This window comes from Geotrypetes seraphini, chromosome 8, assembly GCF_902459505.1.
Source record: "Geotrypetes seraphini chromosome 8, aGeoSer1.1, whole genome shotgun sequence".
Lineage (NCBI taxonomy): Eukaryota > Metazoa > Chordata > Amphibia > Gymnophiona > Dermophiidae > Geotrypetes > Geotrypetes seraphini.
Window position 1 is genome coordinate 144,747,384 of NC_047091.1, and position 16,636 is coordinate 144,764,019.

Here is a 16,636-nt window from a genome sequence, read left to right on the forward strand (position 1 = left end):
CTTGGAAAGAATAAGGCTTTAGATTTTTGTATATTTAAGGCTAACATATTGGAGTTAAGCCATTCTTTAATGTCCATTAATTTTCTGTTAATTGCAGTTATTTCTTCTTTGTTTTCTGGGTTCAATAGGTGAAGCAGTTGAACATCATCAGCATAAGTGAAAATGGTGAAACCTATGGATTGACATAGGCTTAATAATGGGGAGAGAAAAATATTAAATAATAATGGAGATAAAATTGATCCTTGAGGGATACCATAATTGGAGGTATAGGGCTTTGAAACTGTATCTTTGAAAATAACTGTAGATAAATGATTGGATAAAAAAGATTGAAACCAGTCAAATATTTGACCATCCACTCCTATTGACTTCAGTCTATTGAGAAGTAATTCGTGATCAATAGTGTCAAATGCAGCTGATAAGTCAAGAGAAAAAAGAATAACTGAGGAGTGGTGGTCTAAATGATAGAGTATGTTTGTGGTTAATCCAATTAATGAGTATTCTGTAGAGTGGTGTTTCCAGATCTTATGGCATAGTGCTTGTCAGCGTGGCTCTTAGGACTGGTTTGAGCAGCTCCACATGGATTCCATCAATCCAGGTGCTTTGTTGTTTGGCAGCTGCCTCAGTGCCCAATCCACTTCACTTTCCAATAGGTCTGGTTCTGGATTGGGGAAAGACCTGGTGACCTATCCCATAAAATCTGCTCCATGAAACTCTATGGTTCTGCTGGAAGCACAGGTGCACTTACAATCCTGAGGAGGCAGTAAATGCAGCCATGTCTCGGGCAGTCATTCACTAACCACTTTAAGCAGCTAGCTCAGATTTATGCCACACTGACTGTTTTAATGTATATGAGAGGTTAGAATGGCTGCAGTAACTCTCATGCTATTTTCTTAACACAGTTTAGTGACAGGATCCCTTGATTTTATGTCTAATCCTATATTTTATTCTTTAAGTTTCAAGTTTTATTAAAATTTGATTCAATCGCTTATTCTAGGTTACAAAGCGAGTTACAAAAAGTAAAAGTGGGTGTCATAAATTAAAAACTCGTACATACAGGACAAGACGGTAAACAGACTGACTTGAACCAGAAAGGAGGAAGGGATGTTTAAGTACGTTCTTAATAGGAAAGAAGACATTTATGGAAAAAACGAATTGGATGGGTTCAAAACGAGAGCCTGGAGAATGGAACGGAAGGAGCTTTATTGATGACCAATTAGAAACTGAAGATTCTCAGATTGCCTTTAAATCTGTCTAGGTTGTGTTCCTCTCTTATGTGAATAACAAGTTTTGTTGAATGAGATCAGTCTATATTATTTAAATGCGATAGCTATAAAGATCTGTCTCATTACGCTAACAATTAGCACATGTTATCTGCCACAGGGCCCATTTTATTTCTATGAGCTCTGCTGCAGATAACATATGCCAATCATTAGTATAAGACCCCCATGCCCTCTGGATTACATTTTCAAACTTTTAACTTATTTGCCTTACCTGAGAGACGTCTACCCAGCTGGGTATTGAAAGAACTTCTCCCACAATTTTCAAGAAAGCCTACAGATAAATGATGCATTGTTAAAAATATCTCATCATTCATTTCAACAGTAAAGGCTGAGCTAAAACGACGACAGAGAGTGAAGTGAAGATTTTGTTTCCATCTGTAAGAGATCTGAGGTTAACATCATCCAGAGATAGTATTTTCCATTGCATTGGGCCCAGGGAACATAATAACTTCCCTGAGTGTATTCGCCAACTACAGAATATACAGAATTTCAAGAGATTACTCAAAAGGCATCTGTTTTGTCTGATGAACTACAGTCTGAGATTGAATGAATGAGGAAGAGTAGAGATTGATGGTCACTGATGTATTTTATTGTCTGGATTGTTTTTCCTGTTTTGTAGGTATGTTTGTCGTTGATTCGACTTGTCTGTTATATGTAATTTTACATTTTTGTATTTGAGTATGTAATTTGCCCTGGATAAGGGCAGCCTATAAATACATAAAACAAAACAAACAGACAGACAGAGGCAGTTATCATTTGTCTGTTCCTTGAGTAAGGACTATCCACATTCATTTGCTCCTACCACCAATGTTTTGATCAGGGTTTCTGAGCTAGATCAATGGGCCATATTCTATAAACTGTGCTGTAAGTTAGGTGGCGATAGGCGCTGAGCAGGGTAACTTACCAAACCCTGCCCACAAACATGTCTTGCACACTATCCATTACAGCGCCCCCCCCCCCCCCCACCAGCCAGCGAGCGCCATTACTCAGCGCCTAACTTTAAATCTAATCTTAAGACTTTTTTAAAAATTTAAAGATGCTTTCGCTATTTAATTTCACCTTCCCAATATTTTCTCTTTACCCATCTTCCTCTGTCTTTCTAGTTATACCTCTGCGCAGACATTTGCCCCCTCCCCATCGCATCTTTCATTTTGATGTTTGTGGTGGTTTTTTTAGGCATATATTGTAGTTAGTTTCTCCCTCCCCTCCGTTCAATGTCTTTGTTAAACGTTTGTATTATTGAGACCCTTGAGCATCTATGTTTTGCTTTTAAATATGTATGTACAACGCCTAGTCGGCTTGATAGGCGGCATATCAAAATAAAAATAAACTTGAAACTTAATTGGCTTTAATTGTCATTTAAAACGGATTAAAAACTCATTTAAAAAAAGTAGGCGCCAGGAGGCTTCTACAGTGTAAGTGTTGAAATCGCATCTACAGCAGGACGCCTAATGGTGCCTTATGCCTAAGTGGGTGGGGTTAGGGGGCGGAGTGGGATTTAGGCGCGATTCACTAAAGAAATTAGGCATCTGCAATGTAGGCGAGTAAAATCATGACTCTGGTAGGTGCCATTAGCCGCGATTCTTTAAATGGCACCTACGTGTGATTGACGGGCGGCCAGCGCCACTTTTGTAGGCAGCTGCTGTTTTAGGCGCCGTTTACAGAGGTTATAACCTTCTTTACATGTGTATATCGGTATACACATGTAAAGAGGGTTATTTTTGTAACAGGGTGACTGGTTTAAGAGGTTAAGTAGGAGCCTACTTGTCTTTATAAAATAATAATATAATTGGCAAAATATTTCACTTATTTCCCTGTGAGGAAAGGCTAAGGAGGCTTTATTATTTTTAAAATTATTATTTTATTATGTTAAATTTAATTTAATATTTTAAATTTCAATATTTAAATTTAAAATTTAATATTTTAAATTATTTTATTATTTAAAATTTTAAAATTATTATTTTTAAATTTATTATTTTTAAAATTTCTATACCATTTAAACCTAAAAGGTTTTCATAATTTTACATACATAATTCTGTAAAAAAAAGTAAGATCAGACAAACATAAACAACTAATCCTCAGAATATCAACGGTAAAAAATGAGGGCCAAAAAGGCTAATACAAAGAATCATAGGAAAATTCATCAACAAGCAGCAGTCATAAAGGAACAGTATCTAGAAAAAGGCGTTTACAAATAACTGCGTTTTAAGTAACTTTCTAAAACTGCCCTTTTCGCAACATTTTTGTAATTGGCTGACAAGTGAGTTCCACAGTTTAACCCCTGCACGACAGAAGGTCATTTTACTGGTCTCAACATATTTTGGATTAACATTTGGTTTTAATAGAGCTAAGTTTTCAGAACGCAGAGATCTAATATATTAGCTGATTTCCTCTTCTTCAGCTTGAATGAGCATTGTACATCTAAAAATTGGAGAGCTGTTTGGTTCGGATGCATGATAACTAAGGCAGAAAAACAAAACCTATAATGTGATTGACATTGCAACAGCTTGTTCCATTCTTCCAATTTTATTACTTTCATGCCAGTACAACTTAGGACCTGCTGTCTTAGATTTTTTTTAATTAAGAAAGTAGGGTGTTCATTTGGGAAACAAATTAGAAAGGAAGAATAGGATCAAAATCTCATAATGCAATGAAATCTGGCAATGTTGCCATAGGCTTTTCATTTCTGAATGGTGGACGACGCTACTGAAATGTTCCTCTGTATAATTCTAGATACCCTGTTGCTGGAACCCATTTCATTTATTTTAAACAATAGAGGTCATTGTTCCCCCTACCTAGAAAACAGACCTTACATTATAATAAATGCTGCTGACAGTCACAGCATGTCAAAGGGGAAGATAACTCAGGAGATACACTGCTTCTTGGGAGAAATAGTGAAAGCAGTTTTATTCCTCCAATGACATTTATTTCAAGAGAATAAAGAAACAGATCTCTGGTCATACTGAAAGTCAGAAGAAATTGCATTACCTCTGTTAGATTGTAGGCTGTTTCTTCTAACAATGATTTGTTGGGTAAATTTAGAGACATGTTCCTGAGGAAGCCTAGCATGCGTTCTGGGTCTTGGAAGCCTCTTTTGTCCATTGTCAGGTTAGTTAAGATGGGGTGATAAGTGTCCGTGGATACCTAGAAGAAATCGACCTCTTCTGAGTGCTACAAAATAATTATAATTGGATAAAAAATATCTTACCATCTTATGAGTAATGTGAGCTTGGTCATCCAAATCAACTTTGAGAACTTAAGAAGGTCAATGATGGGCCAGTCAATGGTGCATCAATAGTCACATCCTGTCCTCAGCGGTGACCAGCTCAAGTTACAGAGAATCGTCATTAAATCTCAAATGAGAAAACCCAGAAGCAGGAGGCAGAGACTGCAAGGGCTATATTTGACTTGCGCTCACTTGTCTGCGCACAATTGACTTACCACCTAATCTGTAGAAACTTAGCCAAATCTCTTTTAGACTCAACTGCATTTCTAGTTTTGACCACTAAGTCTAAGAAAAAGACATATTGGGGTGCAAGAAAATCCCATCAGACAAAGGAATTACAGATCCATTTGTTTATGAAACATAAACCCATTGAAATTAAAGGGGGTCAACATTCAACATGGTTTAAGTGGGCAGCAGAGGCTCCAGTCCATGTAAACCAAGATGACTAGGCTGAATGCCAACATTACTACTACTGCTATTAATTATTTCTATAGCGCTACCAGACACACGCAGCGCTGCACAGAGTCACAAAGAATAAGAAAACAGTCCCTGCTTGAAAGAGCTTACAATCTAAACAGGCAAGAAAGACAAACAGGATGTCATGGATACAGTTATGGGGAACGGTTAATCAGCTGGCTGGGTTGGAGGGCAGAGGGGAGTACAGGACAATCAAGCCATTGTGACATCACTGATGAGGTTGGCTCTTATTGGTGGAATGAGGCATTATGACATCACAATCTTAGTTCTGCTTTCCAGAAACAAACAGGATGTCATGGATACAGTTAAGGAAAACGGTTAATCAGTTGGCTGGGTTGGAGGTCAGAGGAGTAGGGTTAAGGATTGAAGGCTATATCTTAAAGGTGGGTTTTCAGTCTGCTTTTAAACAAGGGAAGGGGCTTTACGGACAAACTCAGGTAATTTATTCCAGGCATAGGGGGCAGCTAGATGAAAGGAACGAAGTCTGGAATTGGCAGTGGAGGAGAAGGGTAAAGCTAAGAACAGCTTATCTGAGGAATGGAGTTCTCTGGGAGGTGTATAAGGAGAGAGAAGCAAGGAGAGATATTGAGGGGCTGCAGAATGAACACACTTGTAGTTCAGCAATAAGATCTTGAACTGTATGCGATGGAAGATAGGGAGGGAACCCATTTAACCGGGGCAGTGCCGATAAATATTAACTGACTGCATAGCAGGGTGGTCTGGGGGAGGAGGTGGGGAGCAGCAGGTAGTTATGGCTGCCAATTGCGGCCAGAATATTGTTTAAGTTTGGTTGTATATGTGTTAAGTCTTTACATGGTCTTTTACCTAGTTATTTTCTTGACCACTTTGAATTTGTTAATAGAAAACGCCCTACACAGGGTTCGTGGATATTTGACTTTCCATCTATTAAGGGATGTGTTTACAAATGATTCTTTGGCAGAATTCTATCTTATCAGGTCGGTATATGGGATAAACATCTTGGTAATTTTATATTAAATTCCAACACCTATCTGGCATTTTAGAAAATTGTTAAAAACATACTTATTTGGTAAATTTCTTAACTAATGGATTGTAATTCACTGTGAATGTTCAGTAGCTAAAGTTTTGTGAGCTCGATGGCTTGGGACGGCTCTGGGAGGATCTTTGATAAAGCGCAGTAACAAAACATGTCGGATCCTGCCTTCCCGGACCACAAAATTGAACAGTCCTAAGATCAGTATAAGGCTGTATTATTAGTAGATATTTATATATCTGAAAATGTAAAACATATAATTTGGCACTAAATAATGAGAAAAAGGTGAAGGAAAAAAAATGATAATTTGTGAGATGAATGACCAATGACAATATGACACGTGAAGCGTTCTGCTATGAAAGTACTTGAGCAGCGAGTGGTGTCGCTGAGGTCATTGTGAATGATTGAAAAAGTATTTGAAGAAATATTATAATTCCCTGTTAGGTATATTATTGAGATTTGGGACTAGTGAAGATTGTATATGTTTTGAATCGTGATCCCAAGTTGAGTGACTGAAAGCAAGCCTATATTAGGGTTGTAACATAATTATTTGGCACTAAATTAGTGATAAATGACAAGAATTGGTGCTAACAGGCTCTAATTGGTGCTAATTTGCCATAACAGACTTAGGGCTAATTCACTAACCTGCCCGATCATGTCCGATCCGTATGCGATCCGTGGCAGGCCGACTGATCCACAACAGGTACTTATTCAAATGAGGGTGATCAGAAGAACGCCCCCCCCACACCCACACACACACACCCCGACCACACGGATTGCTGGAGAGCAGTTCTGATGCATGAGCAGACCATCTTCTTTGTATGCGCTGGCCCTCCATGCCTGGCAGAGCTGCAAGCCTTTTTTTAACTTCACAAGCCTGTGGTTTTAACCCGCTTTAAACCCACGGGTTAAAACCATGGGCTCGCACTACAGGGGCGAGCAGGAGAGTCGGGGCACAGAGCAGGGCGGCCGAGAGCAGGATAGTTAGGGCAGAAAGCAGGGCGGCAGAGAGCAGGAGAGTCAGCACAGAGAGAAGGGCAGCCAAGAGCAGGAGAGTCGTGGCAGAGAACGAGGCGGCAGAGAGCAGGATAATCAGGGCAGCCGAGATCAGGAGAGTCAGGGCACAGAGCAGGGCGGCTGAGAGCAGGAGAGTCGGGGCACAGAGCAGGATAATTGGGGCAGAGAGCAGGGTGGCTGAGAGCAGGAGAGTCGGGGTAGAGAGCAGGGCGGCCGAGAGCAGGAGAGTCGGGGCCGGGAGCAGGGCGGCTTAGAGCAGGAGAGTCAGGGCACAGAGCAGGATAATCGGGGCAGAGAGCAGGGCAGCTGAGAGCAGGAGAGTCGGGGCAGAGAGCATGGTGGCTGAGAGCAGGAGAGTCAGCACAGAGAGCAGGGTGGCCAACAGCAGGATAGTCAGGGCAGAGAGCAGGGCGGCCGAGAGCAGGAGAGTCGGGGCAGAGAGCGAGGTGGCAGAGAGCAGGATAATCGGGTCAGAGAGCAGGGTGGCGAAGAGCAGGAGAGTTGAGTCAGAGAGCAGGGCAGCCAAGAGCAGGAGAGTCGGGGCACAGAACAGGGCAGCTGAGAGCAGGAGAGTCGGGGCAGAGAGCAGGGCAGGCAAGAGCAGGAGAGTCTTGGCAGAGAACGAGGCAGCAGAGAGCAGGATAATCAGGGCAGAGAGCAGGGCAGCCAAGAGCAGGAGAGTCGGGGCACAGAGCAGGGTGGCTGAGAGCAGGAGAGTCGGGGCACAGAGCAGGATAATTGGGGCAGAGAGCAAGGTGGCTGAGAGCAGGAGAGTCGAGGCAGAGAGCAGGGCAGCTGAGAGCAGGAGAGTCGGGATAGAGAGCAGGGCAGCTGAGAGCAGGAGAGTCGGGGTAGAGAGCAGGGCGGCTTAGAGCAGGAGAGTCGGGGCACAGAGCAGGATAATCGGGGCAGAGAGCAGGGCAGCTGAGAGTAGGAGAGTCGGGGCAGAGAGCATGGTGGCTGAGAGCAGGAGAGTCAGCGCTGAGAGCAGGGTGGCCAACAGCAGGATAGTCAGGGCAGAGAGCAGGGCGGCCGAGAGCAGGAGAGTCGGGGCAGAGAGCGAGGTGGCAGAGAGCAGGATAATCGGGTCAGAGAGCAGGGTGGCCGAGAGCAGGAGAGTCAGGGCACAGAGCAGGATAATCGGGGCAGAGAGCAGGGTGGCCAAGAGCAGGAGAGTTGAGTCAGAGATCAGGGCAGCCGAGAGCAGGAGAGTCGGGGCACAGAGCAGGGCGGCTGAGAGCAGGAGAGTCGGGGCAGAGAGCAGGGCAGGCAAGAGTAGGACAGTCGTGGCAGAGAACGAGGCAGCAGAGAGCAGGATAATCAGGGCAGAGAGCAGGGCAGCCAAGAGCAGGAGAGTCGGGGCACAGAGCAGGACGGCTGAGAGCAGGAGAGTCGGGGCACAGAGCAGGATAATCGGGGCAGAGAGCAGGGTGGCTAACAGCAGGAGTGTCAGGGCAGAGAGCAGGGCGGCAGAGAGCAGGATAATCGGGGCAGAGAGCAGGGCGGCTGAGAGCAGGAGAGTCGTGAGGGGGAGGGACATAGGCATTCCAACTATTCTTGCGTACACTTTCTAGAACAGTTGCATTTACATACCCAACTGTCGCATTTAGGTGTCACTATTTACCCCAGGCATAATTAGTCACACTAAAAGTTAGGCTTATAACAGCAGACTTTTTTAATTATTATTATTCTTTATCATTTTAAACATATATTAACAAGACTAGTGTTTAAGCTCGTTACATTAACGGGTGCTAGAATATATGTCTGTCTGTCTTTCTTTCTTACTTTCTGTGTCTCTCCCTGCCCCTGTCTCTCTCTTCCTTTTTTTCTGTCTTTCTCCCTGCCTGCTGTCTTTCTGTGTGTCTGTCTTTCGTTCTAATGCGCTGCCTACCTGCCTGTCTTTCTGTCTCTCCATGGCCCCCTTCTGTCTATCCTCCCCTAAAGCAAACCAAGATTGCTCCCAGGCCCCCTTTCCCTCTCAGTCCCCTCCACTTCTCTATGCAGCAGCAGCAGCATTTCCCTCCCACTCTTCCCTGTGCAGCAGCAGCATTTCCTACCCTTGCCTGTGCAGCAGCAGCATTTCCCGGCCTTCCCTGTACAGAAGCAGCATTTCCCACACACACACACTTCCCTGTGCAGCAGCAGCATTTCCCCGCCTTCCCTGTGCAAAAGCAGCATTTCCCCCACACACACACACACACTTCCCTGTGCAGAAGCAGCATTTCCCACCCTTCCTTGTGCAGCAGTAGAATTTCCTGGCTTTCCCTGTGCAGAAGCAGCATTTCCCCCCCCCCCCACACTTACACACTTCCCTGTGTAGCAGCAGCATTCCCCCCCCAACACACACACACACTTCCCTGTGTAGCAGCAGCATTTCCCGGCTTTTCCTGTGCATCGCAGCATTTCCTGGCCTTCCCTGTGCAGCAGCAGCATTTCCTGCCGCCCCCTTCCAGCCGCCACTTTTAAATTCAGAGAAAAGCACTGCACCGCGCTACCACTGGCTTCAGCGTCTTCTATCCACTGCGGCCAACCCTAGCGGAAACAGGAAGTTGTCAGAGAGGGCAAGCCGCAGTGGACAGAAGATGGCAAGGCCAGCAGTAGCGCGGTGCAGCGCTTTTCTCTGAATTTAAACGCGGGTGAGCCGGCAAGAAGGAGGAGGCTTAAAAGTAGCTGGTTTTGGCAGTGAGTGAGGGCGTGAGGGGGGAGTCACTGGCTGTGCTGTGTTTCTCCGCTTTCCGATTTGTCTGGCCGCCGCATACGCGCTCCTGCTGGCCACGGACCTACTGATCGCAGATCAGAGATCACAGAAGCATGCAGGTAAGAGTGCACATGCGCTGCTAGAGTTTTATTATATAGGATTCACTCTTGATACAGAAACACAGATGAAAATAAATCAGGAAAATTTTTCTCCCATTTCCAACAATATGAAAAACCAAAACAAAATATAGGCAAAAATATCTAATCCTCCTTAGACCACTAATTTAAGCAGGGTGCATGTAATCAATATCTCAATAGGGAGAAGATAAAGGAAAAATATAAAGGAAAAGGTTAATGAAAGAGAAGTCCTGAGCAACTATCTAATCATTCTTTAGTTGACGTTACTCCTCTCGTGATCTTTTTCATATCTATGAAGACCTTTAACTGTTGGGGTTCAAAAAATATATATTTCAACCCAAGATATTTCAACACGCACTTACAGGGAGACGCCAGCAAGAATGAAGCTCCCAAAGATCTAACCTCCTCCCTCATGGCTAGAAACAGCTTCCGTTTATTTTGAGTTGTTTTTGTAAAGTCCAGGTATATCCATAACTTTTGTCCGTAAAACAATGATTGTGATTTACGAAAAAAAAACTGCTTCATGACCAAATTCACATCACTTTCAAAAACAAATCAGGCCAATAATGTAGATCTTGCTGCTCATAACTGCAGACTTTACACTAGTATTCTTTCACAGATTTGGCATACAACTCTGCCATAATATTGCTTAGCTCGCAGTATGCTTATCAACCTTTATAGAATTTACCTCCTAGTGTGCCAATTTCTTTTTCTTACCATGGGGACTGTAATGGTTGTTAGCAGGGTCTTCCATGAGGATGTTGTGGAGGCTGTCAGTTGTTCACCTACGAAAATGTTACAGTTAGCTAGTATGCTTTCACTATAAAATTCTTAGAAAAAGCATATACTAGTCAAATTCAGTGACAATCATACCCTCTTTCAGTCTACACAATTGCAAAGTACATGGGTGCTTTGAATATGCCTAATGGGGTCCTTTTACTAAGGCATGCTAACTGATTTAGTTAGCGCGCCGTAGTAAATATTAATAACAGTTTATATACCACAGGACCGTGAAGTTCTATGCTTTTACAATAATTTAAAAATGAAACAAATTGAGTAGGACTAACAAAGTTAAAAACTAGTGACTAACAGCTCTTGAGATCAGTTATTGTGTGAAAGATTGTACAAATCAGCTACCTAAGTACTTCAGGAACCAATATGTTTTTAGGTGTCTCCTAAATTCTCTGTACTTATTAGCAAGCATAAGTAGTTGTTCCAGATCATTACCACATAATGCTGCCTGATGTGAGAAAAGATATGATGACGTCTTTTAAATTTACATCCTCTAACCCAGCGGTCTCAAACTCACGGGCCACATGCGGCCCTCCAGGTGCTATTTTGCGGCCCGCGGTCTGGACGCGATGATCAACTGCTCCCTTGCTGCAGTTGATTGTTCCGGTTAAAGCTGCGGCCGGCGGCGGCTCCTCGCGCCATCCACACCAGCATTTCTCTTCCCCCTTCCCTTCCTTGTGGAGCAGCAGCATGTCTGGCCGGCTCCCTTGCTCAGTCGATCGTTCCGTTCAAAGCCGCGGGTAGCGGTTCCTCACACTATCCACTCCTGCATCGGAAGCCTCTCTGACGTCACCCGCGGCTTTGAACGGAACGATCGACTGAGCAAGGGAGCCGTCCAGACACGCTGCTGCTCCACAAGGGAGGAAACGGAAGGGGAGGGGAAAGAGAAATGCTTCTGCTGCATAGGAAAGGGGGATCCTAGGGAAATGCTGCTACTGCTGCTGCTGCACAGGGAAAGGGAGAGGGAGGGAAGGGGGAAGAGAAATGCCTCTGCTGCACAGGAAAGGGGAAAGGGAAATGCTGCTTCTGTTGCTGCTGCACCCAATTGGGGAAAGAGAAGGAAGGAAGGAGAAGGAAGAGAAGGGAGAGGAGAGGAACAAGAGATGCCAAGTTCATGGGAGGGAGGGAAGAAAAGGAGATACCAGACCATGGTGGGGGAGGGAGAGATGCCAGGTCATGGGGGGAGGAAAGGAGACAGATGCCAGACCATGGGAAAGGAAGGAGGGAGGGAGAGAAAGGAAGGAAAGAGATGTCAGACCATGGAAATAGGACGGAAGAAGAGAGAGATAGGAAGGGAAGGTAAGATATGGAAACGTAGATTTTGAAAAGAAAGCAGAAAAATTGAATATTAAGTTAATGCCAAAGATGGATGTAAGGCAGAAAGTGATGATGGAGAGAAAAACAGTCAAAGGACAAGAAGGCCCTGGAAACATAGTTAAAAGCACAGAAAAATAAAGTCACCAGCCAACAAAGGTAGGGAAAATGATTTTATTTTCAATATAGTGATTGGTGTGTCAGTTTTGAGAAAGAAAAGATATTAAACTTTAAATGTGAGGGCTGCAGAAAAAATAGAGTACTTGGAGGGCCGCAGAAAAAATAGTTAATGTCTTATTAAAGAAATGACAATTTTGCATAAGGTAAAACTCTTTATAGTTTATGTATCTTTCCTTTTAACTGTTAAAGGAAAGTTTTATAAACTATAAAGAGTTTTACCTCATGCAAAATTATCATTTCTTTAATAAGCCATTAACTATTTTTTCTGCGGCCCTCCAAGTACCTACAAATCCAAAATGTGGCCCCACAAAGGGTTTGAGTTTGAGACCACTGAAATATGGGTATTAAGGCATCTGCTTTTGTGTAAGCGCTGGTCGCGTACTTTGTTTGGGTTTTTACATGTATTTTATGTATTTTTATTATGTATGTTTACTTTTTTGAGCCGCTTTGGGAAAAACAGGTTATAAATAAAATAAAACAAAACAAAAAAAACAGAAAAATGGTGGCAACATCATCACTAGCATCCTCCAACCAATAGCAGTGAAACAGAAGATGCCACAGCACGGAGACAGTAGTAGGCTTATTATTGGAGAAGATTAAAACGGGTTTGAATGTGGGGAAAGAGGCCTTGGTGATGCAAATTGACTTTTCCTTAGCATTCCGTTTTGTAGACCACGATGTTCTTCGCTCTACTACGGATGGTATTGGAATCACAGGTATTGTTTTGAACTGGTTTAGCAGTTTTCTATCAAGATTTTATACGGTAAATATCATTAGTGCTATTTCATGGAGCTGGAGGACATCATGTGGGGTCCCTCAGGCTGCTCCACTATAGCCTATCTTAAGCAATTTGTACGTACAATCTCTTGGATATGTTTTAGAAAAGGAGGGTTATACAATGTTTTTGTGTGTGGATGACATAACAGTATTGATCTTTTTTGATTCTGTGCTTGCTACAGCCATTGGACTTGTAAAAAAAATATGTATGACAATTATAAGTGATTGGATGTCACATTACGATCTATAATTAAATGAAGATAAAACAAAAGTTATGTTAATGGGTAGATACACTCCAATTCCCCAGGCAAATTGTTCATAATAACCAGGGTACAGATACTGGGGATTTGGTTGGACCAAACTTTGGGCTCCTTTTACAAAGATGCGCTAAGCATTTTAGTGCATGCTAAATATTAGCTTGCGCTAACCACGTGCTAAACGCTAACTTGTGCATGTTAGTCTATGGATGCATTAGTGGTTAGCACGCACGTATATTTAATGCACGCTAAAACGCACCTTAGTAAAACAGGGGATTTGTCCTTAGATCTTCAAGTGAACTTCCTAGTGAAGAATTTTTTTCTTTTTCTTGATGAGGAAATTATGCCATCTTCAGAAATACTTTGATGGAATGCATTTTCATTTGTAAGTTCAAGAGTTAGGGCTCCTTTTACGAAGCCGCGTTAGCGGCTTTATCGCACGTACCTTTTTAGCACGCGCTAACCCCCGCGCTAGCCGAAAAACTACCGCCTGCTCAAGAGGAGGTGGTAGTGGCTAGCACGGCTAGCAAATTAGCACACGCTATTATGCGCATTAAACCGCTAACGCAGCTTTATAAAAGGAACCCTTATTGTTGTTCCAACTGGATTATTGCAATATTGTTTATTTGGACTGTTCAAAGAAGATTCCAAGAAAACTCCAAACGATATAAAATTCAGCAGTTCGGTTAATTTTTCACTCTCAAAGTTAGATCATATTTCTTTTTTTTAAAAAATTCTTTATTCATTTTGAAAACTTACAGCAAGCGTACAGGAATATACCATTAGTAACAACAATAACACTTGTAATTCTCATATAATTCTAAAAACATAAAAATTATATCCCGTCCCACCCACCTTCTTTCAAATATTATAATCAATTACAGTATATCATAAATATAATATAAACATATAATTTAGTGAAATTTCCAGACCCCCCTCACCCCCCTATGTGTACATATATTCCTCCAAGGAAAATGATGTTTACTCATTACAATATCGTTCCAATGGCCCCCAGATCTTTATAAAATTATTATAAATGTTTGCATTGGCTTCCAGTTGAGGCAAGGATCATGTTTAATTTTTATTGTTTTTTTATTTGCAAGGGAAGGCTCCGCTTATACTGTATGATCTTGTGGGGGGGGGGTTCCTCCTGCCCCATGAACGTACTTATTAAGATCCATCTGTCCTTTTTATTTTCTTCTGGGAGATTATTTAACTCATGCTTTGCTTTACAAGCAGCTAAAATGTGGAGGTCGTTGCTAACTCAGCTTAGTTCCACTTCATATTATAGTTTTTAGAAAACTTTTGAAGTTATTTCTATTTTCTATATTTGTTTCATGTTAGCTTGATTCATTGTACAAATGTTTTTGTGGGGGGGGGTTTGGGGGGTTGAACTTTATTTAGTTTTTAATGCCAACAAAAAGTGCAATATATTTATATACAAATAATGATAATCAACCAAGCACTTATAATCAATCAGTATCTATACAAAAGATAAAAATTCCCTCCCCCATCCATCATTACCATCAGGAATAATACCAAAACAAAAAAGATATACCCTCCTCCCGCTCCCACCACTACCCCCACCACCCTGGATGTGTGGATAAAAAACAACGGAAAATAAAGATAAAGACAAATGTTTTTAATGAATTGTGAAAGATATGAATATGGCCACTATCCCTCTCTTTTACTAAGGCGTGCTAGTCGATTTAGCTCGCACTAAGGCCCTGATTCTCAAAAAGTGCGTCCCGATTTTAGGCAGCTGTAGGCGTCTTACAGCTGTCTAGTCAGCCAATCGGGATGCACGTTTTAAAAAAAAAAATGCTCCCCAGGCAGGCCTGAAGGCACCTCCGGGAGCCTAGGGAGACCCGCAAGACGCCTAAGCTCGCCTAAGGGCCTTAGGCGAACCTAGGTGGCCCTACGCGTCTCCCTAGTAGAGGAAGAAACCTTAAAAATGTAGGCCAGCAAAATGCTGGTCTACATTGTAAGTAGACGCAGCTGCTATACTTATCGCGGCAAGGGATCTCTCTGCCGCTATAAGTATAGCGGGCCGCGGCCTGTCCGATCGGATGCCCCCCCCCCCGACATTACCGATCTCCCTCCCACCCCGACACTACCGATGCTGGCAGGAGAGTGTCCAATCCCTCCTGCCCGAAGACTGCACACCACCCCCTCCTGCCCGAAGACTGCACACCACCCCCCGGCGCTAACAACCCCCAAACTAACCTGTTCTTCGGGCCAGACGGTTCTTTCCCGTCTAGCCGGTAAGCCCGCCTCGTCGAAATGAGGCGGGCTCGCCCCTTCCCGGCCCATCCCACCGAAGCCTAAGGCCTGATTGGCCCAGGCTCTAGAAGCCTGGACCAATCAGGCCTTAGGCATAGCGGGTCCGCCCATCCCCACTTGGCCAATCAGACCTTAGACTTAGTGGGGATGGGCGGACCCGCTATGCCTAAGGCCTGATTGGTCCAGGCTTCTAGAGCCTGGGCCAATCAGGCCTTAGGCTTCGGCGGGATGGGCCGGGAAGGGGCGAGCCCGCCTCATTTCGACGAGGCGGGCTTACCGGCTAGACGGGAAAGAACCGTCTGGCCCGAAGAACAGGTTAGTTTGGGGGTTGTTAGCGCCGGGGGGTGGTGTGCAGTCTTCGGGCAGGAGGGGGTGGTGTGCAGTCTTCGGGCAGGAGGGATTGGACACTCTCCTGCCAGCATCAGTAGTGTCGAGGTGGGAGGAAGATCGGTAATGCCGGGGGGGGGGCGGTTGGTAGTGTCGGGGGGGGGCGGTCGGTCGGTAGTGTCGGGGGGGGGGCATCCGATCGGACAGGCCGCGGCCCGCTATACTTATAGCGGCAGACAGATCCCTTGCCGCGATAAGTGTAGCGGGCCGTATCTAATCTAACCCGATTCTCTAACCCGCGTCTGTAACATGGACGCCGGTTACAGAATCGGGGTTTAGTTTAGGCCGATTCTGAATAGGACGCCTCTCCCGAGCGTCCTATACAGAATCAGGGCCGAGCGCCTTCAATATAGGCGGCCTGCCTGGGGAGCATTTTTTTTTTAAAAAACGTGCATCCCGATTGGCTGATTAGACAGCTGTAGGACGCCTACAGCTGCCTAAAATCGGGACGCACTTTTAGAGAATCTGGGCCTAAATGCTAACGCTCCAATAGAATATAATGGACACGTTAGCATATAGTGCGCACTAAATCAGTTAGCATGCCTTAGTAAAAGGACCCCTATGTGAGGAAGTTAGCTTGTTACTATTTATTAATGTGCTGTACTGTATTTATTTTGCATGTTGATTGTACACTGCTTCAATTTTTAAGCGGTATATACATTTTTAAATAAATAAAATGAATTGTCTGTAATTCTTGGGTATGCCCATTATCTTGTAATCCACTTAGAACTTTTTTTTTTTCAGACACATACAGAATAAAATGCTATGCTATTCTAACCAATCACATGGTATTTTTTCT

The 16,636-nt window shown here is 43.6% G+C and overlaps 1 protein-coding gene across 5 annotated transcripts in view; it reads right to left on the minus strand.

The window, feature by feature from the left end:
- ADGRD1 (adhesion G protein-coupled receptor D1) overlaps positions 1-16,636 on the minus strand; it is a 458,034-nt gene that overhangs the window by 361,579 nt on the left and 79,819 nt on the right. For all 5 annotated transcript variants that reach the window (XM_033956796.1, XM_033956795.1, XM_033956799.1 and 2 more), the window contains 3 exons: positions 10,565-10,632; positions 4,269-4,424; positions 1,492-1,551 (listed from right to left, as the gene is read on the minus strand). In XM_033956796.1, coding sequence (XP_033812687.1) covers positions 1,492-1,551; positions 4,269-4,424; positions 10,565-10,632 — 284 coding nt within the window. The remainder of the gene's footprint in view (positions 1-1,491; positions 1,552-4,268; positions 4,425-10,564; positions 10,633-16,636) is intronic.